This window comes from Candoia aspera, chromosome 2 (assembly GCF_035149785.1).
Source record: "Candoia aspera isolate rCanAsp1 chromosome 2, rCanAsp1.hap2, whole genome shotgun sequence".
Classification (NCBI taxonomy): domain Eukaryota; kingdom Metazoa; phylum Chordata; class Lepidosauria; order Squamata; family Boidae; genus Candoia; species Candoia aspera.
In genome coordinates, this window is record NC_086154.1 from 86953395 (window position 1) to 86961751 (window position 8357).

At 37.6% G+C, this 8357-nt stretch overlaps 1 protein-coding gene across 1 annotated transcript; it reads right to left on the reverse strand.

Annotated features, from left to right (window-relative positions):
* Window positions 1–562: 562 nt before the first annotated feature.
* On the reverse strand, window positions 563–6848 carry RPL26L1 (ribosomal protein L26 like 1). Its single transcript, XM_063292393.1, has 4 exons — window positions 6746–6848; window positions 5501–5673; window positions 4667–4807; window positions 563–732 (listed from the first exon to the last, which is right to left on the reverse strand). Exons 2-4 carry the CDS (start codon window positions 5666–5668, stop codon window positions 604–606), a joined length of 438 nt encoding a protein of 145 aa, XP_063148463.1. The 5' UTR covers window positions 5669–5673; window positions 6746–6848; the 3' UTR covers window positions 563–603.
* Window positions 6849–8357: the final 1509 nt, after the last annotated feature.

An 8357-nucleotide genomic window follows, 5' to 3' on the forward strand; every position in this document is an offset into this window, starting at 1 on the left:
AAATGCAACTATTAAAGCGTAACACTGGATACAAGAGACCTTGGCCCTTGCTAACAATGCATGCAGGTGTGGGCATTAGTTTTCCATCCCCAGACCAGTTTGTAATTAGCACTTTTGTTGAAGAAGATAACTCGAGTATGTCAGTATTATGTTGTCTGCTCACAAAACTTTATAAAGGATGCTGAAGTAAGATTTCTCCAGTAGAAACATGCTATCCCTACTTGGTTTTCAATATTGTTAATTACCCTATGTTATGAACTAAGAATGTTACAGTAACAGCCCTCTAATTTCTTAGCTTAATTTTAGCTGATCTGAAAAATAGCCTTGGAAATTAATGTCCAACCATGTATTTTTTACTTTCAACCATGAATCCCCTGCTACAAATTTTCTGCAATGAACATACTATTACAGGAAACAAGAGTATGGCTAAGCATTTCTCTACATCCATGTAATATTCTTTGGTAAGGGAAAATTCCTAATTTTTATCTAATTTGCAATATATTCCTTTTTTGTTACTATGTTAAAGTTATAAAAGTTGTAAAAATAAGAATACTGATAAAAATAGTTTACTGAAATTTTAATGGATCTGACAAAAAGTCCATTTTATTCTTGCATCTTCTCAATTGTTTCTTCCTTGTATTTTCCTTTCTCTTTTCCAACCTGGCGAGACTTTGCTTTGCGTTCCAAAATCTTTTTGCGATCCTTGTCCAGCTTTAATCTTGTGATCACAACCTATGAAATCAAAGCAAATACTTACATTTGTTTTCTTAAGTCTTCCAAGGCATCTCAGTATGAATGATTCACTATGTAAGTTATTTGAGCACAGCACCAACTTGTTGCCCATTTTTAAAAATGCCGCAGTTAGGCCCTGCATCACAGCCTGTCTCAGAAGTGGTTCTGGCTTGTTAAAAGACTACGGGACCAGGGAATTGGGTTTGGATTGAATTCTATACAAGCCATTGATGAAATTTCCCTGAGTTGTTTAACCACCTGATGGTGCAAGGTGCAATCAAGAGCTATCAGGTCCAACGACTTGTTCAGTTTCAACAAATCAGTTCTGAAAAAAAATCTTGGCTTATTATGACAATACTAGCTTACTACTGACTACCAAGCAGGACACAAAGTATTTAAAATACCACATGAAAAGGTGCAATAAAGATTTCAACCATCCATCAACTAGCACAAATTAGACATAGGCAAAACCCTTTCCTATCAGCAAGGAACTGCATCAGCCAACCTTGCCTGGGGTCAGAAGCTAAGCAGGATTAGGCCTGATCAGCACTTGGCTGGGAGACCTCCAGGGAATACCGTAAACTGCCCAGAGTCCCTCCAGTGGGAGGAGTTGGGCAGTGATATATTTGATTAATAGATACATACATACATACCAGGGCCATAGACTAGGAATAGGAAAGTAGAGGAAAAAAAAACAGTCCCAAAGAAGTCAATGAAAAGTCATTTCCCTATTGCTGGCAAGAAAACTACATGGACATGCCCACAAAATCCCCAGAAGTGGAGCTCAACTTGAGGGAAGTTTAACTTTTCACTTCTATTTAAATTAAAGATTTGGTTTGTTTATCTGGTACAGCACCCAAGTTCTTTTAAATCAGTATGAAGAAAAGCACACGTTTTTCCACTGGATGGGCACAAGGTGAAAAATGCGCTTTGCTTGGAGCAAACCCAGTGTGCCTTGGAAGTCTGGTTGGACTATTCCAGATGGGTTACTGTCTAGCTGAATTGAAAGCGGGATTATTTAGGTTGATCTGGGTTTGCACCAAGGAAAATCCAGAGGAGTCTTAAGGGGCAGGACTGGTGCAACTCTACTCTCCTTCTCCAGGAACGCCTACGCAAACAGCCTGCTCACCAATCTTCCCAGAATTTTTCTACTCCGCATAGCATACCTGCCTGCCCCATCCAGCCTCTCTCATGTTCCTTTTGTCTTTCTGCTCCCACCTGATGGACCTGTCTACCTCTCCATCATGCACATTCCTTCTCTGCCAATGCTCTGCACCCATCCAACTTTGGCACCACTTTTAGTTTAATAGCCACTTTTCTTTTTGTTTTCTTTCCATTAAAACTAGGTAAATCTATGAAAGTGTGGTGAAATGAAAGAAAAGGAAATTGCAAAATGAGGGATTTAATGCTAACCATTAGAAGAGGTAAACTGTGAGGGTTAATTTTCTAATTTCTTATTACAAAAATTAAAAAATATTACAACTATGACCAAAAAAGGTGATGCTTGTGTGGTCAATGGATGTTCTAGACTACACTTCTAACAAACGTTATGCAAGATTACTAGCATAAAGAAACCAGGAGAATTAATCTCATCTTGTTTTCCTCTGTGCTCATCTCAGTGTTAATTTAAATATTTTGTCATTTCAAATGAACTCACTGTTTGGTAAGAGACAATATTCTTAATTTTTAAAAATACAAACAGCTGATTTTTTTTTTCTGAATAAGGTAAATTTGAAGAGAAAATATATAAAATTGCAAATCAAAGCTGCAAACAGTGAAGTTCAAAATCATATACTTTACAATCACAGATACAAGCCATTACAGGTAGTCCTTACTTAACAACCCTAACTGGGACCGGATTTCTGTCGCTCAGCAAAGCAGTTGTTAGGTGAAACATCACATGACTGCACTGCTTAGCAACAGCAGTTCTGGTAGTTCCTGTTGCAGTCATTAGGTGAGGACCTCACACTTCTCCTCCTCTGCACTCTCATCTCAACTCTCCCCACCTCCCTATCTCCACCTGTCTCTGCCCTTTTGGCTGCCCTGCACTCCACTGCCACAGCCTACCCCTGCCAACCTTCACTGTCGTCTTCCTCCTGCTGCTGAGGAGGCACGCCTGGCTGAGTTTTTAAGAACTGAAAATAATACACTTGATGGAAAGCTAAACTGAGTGAAATGCAGAAGTGGATCAATATTCAGACAAGGAACAAAATATGAAAATAATGAACCCAAAAAAATCTTGTCACATAAAAGACAAGAATACATTATTCCTTTTGCACAATCTTGAGTATGTTATAGTCTGGAACTAACAAATCTCCCAATTATGACTTCCTAAAGGAATATAGGGAACAATCATTTTCAACATCTGATGTCCACATAAGTAAGGCATTTATCCCAAATCTTCATTATAAAGTACTATTCCCAAGTAAGTCAAAAAAGAAAAAAGCAATGACAATAAAAAATATTCAAAATAACACAAACCATCTAAACTAACAGTTCACTTAAACAGGTAAGTCAAAACTACTTTATATTTAAAAAATGCTAACTTTTTTAGAATTTAGCAATTCTTAAAAGGTTAGACTTGTGCAGTTCCAAGAACACTGATGGGAATTTATTGTTCCTACTCTTCCTATTTTATCACAAAACTAAGACCAAAAATACTGACTTTCTTGGTAAGATAGCCTATTAACCATTACTCTCTTGCTGTTGTTTGAATCATGTGTTCCTTACCATGGGATTTGAATAGGGTGACATTAGTTTACAGATCTAGAATCATTTAGCAATATAATGCTTTGGTTAAAAATATATCTGTGCAATGGTGGCACTATAACTGCAATAAACAGAAATAAATTAGCAAGAAATGTATTCTTGCTGCCTTTTCTCATCCACACAAGCATCAAGATGCATTCTATCATGCAGAGACAGAACATTAGACAGTTATTCTAATGGAAATTCTACTTGCTTCCTTGGGTATGATCTCATCTTACCTGATTCTTACCAATTACATTGTCTAGGAGTAACACATATTCCTAATGAATTAGCATCAAGAATACACATTAGCATGTTCTTCTAAATGTATTCAACATTAAAAAAAAAAAAGCTGAAGAGATAAGATGTAATCCCCCTTTGGAGGAAATCTCAATTCCTAGTGACTTTACAGACATGTTGTGGCAACAGTACATGTTGTTGCCTTCTTCTGGAATGTTTTTTCAACTTTTAGGTCTAACTGACCCCCCCCCCCCGGGCTTTCTTAATGGCCTACTATCCCAAGTACTACCCAGGACTTGCTAAACTGAGGTCAACTTTAATTTCAGAACTTAATATGTACAATCGCAAAATCCAAAGCAGAATAATTCTGTTATGCTAATATTAAGAATAGTCTTAGGGAAATTAAATATTTTCCTGTATTTAAGACACAGGTACTCTTACATGTATGAACTTCAAAACCCCAGAATTCCCAGCCAGAAGAAAACCATTGCTGAAAATATAGGGGAAGGCTTATCTATACTTTTTTTATTAACAGAGATTGCCCAGTTAAGTGAACATTTGGTCAATGGTAGTATTATTTCTCACCAACAAAAAAGGCTTTTGCCTAGAATATGCTTTTTAAATACAGCAACTTAACCTTAAAATCAAATATATTTTTACAAACCATTTCTTAGAAGACTGGTAATCAAAATAACCTCTGGGAAGTAAACAATGATCCAAACCAATAACATTGTTCCTCTTCCACCTGCTCTGTTTATACGAAGTCTGCTAAAGTTAATTTTTGCCCCAAACTATATCTGCTTTGCCTGATTCAATAATTAAACAAGCCCATATTAGTTTATGATGCCTCTGTACAACTTTCCATTTCATTAATTCTTTTTTGAAATTAATAATAATTACCACTATATAAAGTGTGTATGTGTAAATAATCATGATTAAAACTCACCTTGCTAGGGTGAATGCCCACATGTACAGTTGTGCCATTAGCTTTCTCACGCTGTACACGCTCAATGTAGATAACATACTTCTTTCTATATACCTGGACTACCTTGCCAATCTGCTGTCCTTTATAATGGCCCCGAACCACCTAGAAATAAAGGTATCTGTTATCCTTTAAAATAATATTAATTTTAATATAATTCTTACAATATTAAGGTATTTTAATATTAGGAAGTGCAAGCTTAAGGATAATCTGTGAATGCATCATAGAAGGATTTCCTACACTCATGATAAAGTATTACAGTAGCAGCAGTTGTGTAGCACTGCAGATTTGAAGGTAAGAATGTGCTTTAGAGGGAGCAAATGTATCACCTGCTTACTGTTCCTTAAAGCAGTTATGCCTGTAAGAGATTGTCAGGGGGCTGGGAAAGGGAGAGAGTAGATATAGACAATCAAGAGACAGATGTTGAGTCCACTGGCTGTCTATCTCATAAACAGCAAGTTAACCCAAGTGACAAGAAACCTGTGAAGAAAGGTTTTAACTCAGAGACTCTGCTGTAATGAACTCACTATAAATGAGTTTATAATGCCTTCTCTGCTGCAGTACCTGCCCTATGGAACAACCTCCCCCTGAGATTCAGATAGCCCCAACCCTCTTAGCCTCCCAGAAGGCTGTTAAAACTTGCCTCTCCCCCAAGTGTTAGGGGAGCCCAATTTATTTGTGTGTTTTATGGAATTGTTATGTAACGTCTTCATTATTTTTTTACCCCTGGTATTGTATTTTTTTAATTGGTTATGGATTTCATCACTATTAATAGAAGAAAAAGATAGCTTGACATACTTGAACTTCATCATCCTTTCGGATGGGCATAGAGCGAACATTGTACTTCTGCCTCAATTCTTTGGAGAGGGGTGAAGACATGATCTTCCTCCGAATGTGAGATGGAGCATTGAAGTGCCGTTTACGATTCTTGCTGCGATCCGAAGTCACAAATGGATTGAACTTCATTTTGACTGGAGAAAATACATGTTATAGAACTAAATATTCATTGAGAAATATATTAAGATTGCAATCTGAAAATATTTATCAAGTCACTGCAATAATAACTGGAGTTTGTGCAGATATAATACTATTCCCTAACCCAAGAGTATGTTATTGTCAGAATGTGTAGATAACATCACCTGTACATATGGGAACTTGAAGCTGCTTTTGAAAATTTCTTTCCTGCTCTAACAATATCCTATAAAATGCTCTCTATATAGGTCTGAGGTTATCAATCTTCATTACTGTATTTCTAAATACCAGCATAACCAATAAATTCATGTAAAAGCTTACTGGCTTTGCTAGACTATTATTCTACCTACAGTAAGCAGCCTTATTCCTCTATATATATATATATATATATAGTTCAGAGTTATTAACCTGAAAACAAGAATATAGCATTGATCAAACTTTGGGAAAAAAAAAACCCTAAACAGATGGATTCATAAATTTCACTATGTTCAGTATATCCTATTTTGCAAGCTAATACAAGATGAACCTATAGAAATACCGCAGCAGTCATAACTATCCCCAAATAAGTAAGTTTAACACCTTGGACGAGTAGCAGACAAATTTTTAAAGCAGCTTATTTGCCCAGCATCAACTCCGGGGGACCTGAGTATTGACATGAAAAACTGCACTTAAAGCGAAAAAAGGCAAGCCACTTCAGAACCGATCTGAACTGCTACTGTTCTAATCTATCACCTTGCTGAGACTGAACAGCCCTTAAGTCTACGCCGCCATTCAAATATGACACTAGCAGCAGCTTGAAGGCGACATCCCCTGTCAAGAACAGCACCTCTATCAGGGAGCAGCGTACGGGGTCCACCAGACGTTAGTAGGCCCTAAACAGAGAGGGGAGATCGGCGGACGGCGGGACCGCCGTGGAAATGACATTCTGAAGTCTCTACTGCTTAAAATACAAGAGCTGCAACAAAGGACTCTCCACTTTTTGTATCTCCTCACAAATCGCAACACAGGAGCTTCCACCAACGAACGGATGGTAAAGGATTACAAAAATCCACTCCTCTCTATAATCCTTACCTGCAGCCTACTCGGCTATGGCCGACCGGAAAAAGAATTTTGTCCTACTTCCGCCGGTTCTAGTGAGAGTTCCTCGATGTCTCGCGAGAATTGCCTTCTTTGAGGATATTTGAGAGATGATCGTCTGCGCCACCTCGCGTCCATCCAAGGAAACAAGAGCAAGTGGGGTTGTGCATCCCAATTCGTGCGTTATCGACCCATTTTCTTTTTCTAATGCCGGGTTCTCTGTTCAGGCTCATATTACATTCATCCGTTCATTGTTTCTCTTTCCATTCGCAAAACCTTCATTCAGTTTATTCGTCCATTCTACTCCGGCTCTTTCACTCACATTCCATTCTTCCGTCACCCATTTTCTCTCTCTCGTGGCTGCCCCCCCGTTTCAACCTTCCCCTCAGAAATCAGGCTTTCAGGAAAAGTTCTTATAGGAGTTGTGTGTGTGCGCGCGGGGTAATGGTGGTGACGGGACGGAAAAGACTGCGGCAAGACTAAAGAAACAACTCTTCTTTTCACCGCTGCGAGCGATCCCTCTCAGGCTACAATAAGGCATTTAAAAGGTTCCACGCAGTTGAACTGGCTCGTATTTTCTAAGCTGGATCCAAAGAGGCAAGCTGCACTGATGGGACTTCAAATAATGTATGATTACTATAGTGCAGAGTTGGCATGAGTTCCTGCCAGATTCAGCTCACCTATATTTTCATGCAGATTTTAACCAAGAACAAGTGAAAAGGGAGGTGATTGAGACTTTGCCAAATGAAACTGGGAATGTTGGTGGTACAGTAGTTTAGTAGTTTACTCTCCCCTTAGAAGAGTAAAGGCATCCTACACTAAACAACTCACTTCTATTGACTTAGCAGTGGTATTTGAAAAAAAAAAACAATCACCACAACACGTAACTAATATTCTTCCTGCAGAATTAGCACTGGAATACTTGTTCTCCAATATCGGGAAATGCCAGAAATGTAAAACTCACTGTTACTCTAGTGGAAATGTTATTAGACTAGATCACATCAGTGGATGATCTCAAAAACAAAATAAAGCTTTCCTGAAATCTAGCAAAAAAGAGATACCAGCTTTAAGCAGGGCTTCTTCTTAAAGGTATTAGGAGCTGTTTAAATATTTTTACTTAACTCATTAAGCCAATACTCTTCATTTGTTGATTTAGCATAATCTTGCATTATCTTTTTCTTAATGATAAATAACAAAATCGGATGCAAAACGCAACACTGCAAGAGACAAAACCTTCCACCTCAAAAGGACCCATCTTCATTTCCGTGGGAGAAAGGCACAAGCAATCAGAAATTAATACGCATGTATTGTCTTCAGTTTGATTTTTACAAATGAAAAAAATGTATAAAATCCATCCAAATAGTACAAGATCCACCAAGATAATAATAATTTCTTAAGAAAAATAGTGGGAAATTCTAAATATATTTTACTTCAGGAAAGGATGGTAAAAAAATCAAGAATTTTATGACAAGAAAAATTAATATCTTCTATACACCAACAAAGTAAAAATAGACATGTTGGGCAAATTGAAGAACCATATATGTCTACAAGTGGGTCCCCTTGAACTTAATGTGGTTTACTTCCAAGAAAAGCATAGAACAACATA

Bases quoted from the DNA above. Each gene is read 5' to 3' on its own strand.
- RPL26L1 (XM_063292393.1), bottom strand. From the start codon at position 5,668: ATGAAGTTCAATCCATTTGTGACTTCGGATCGCAGCAAGAATCGTAAA. The intron at 4,808-5,500 runs GTATGTCAAGCT...CTTTATTTCTAG, and splicing joins GAAAGGATGATGAAGTTCAA to GTGGTTCGGGGCCATTATAA. The intron at 733-4,666 runs GTGAGTTTTAAT...TTGATTTCATAG, and splicing joins TGGGCATTCACCCTAGCAAG to GTTGTGATCACAAGATTAAA.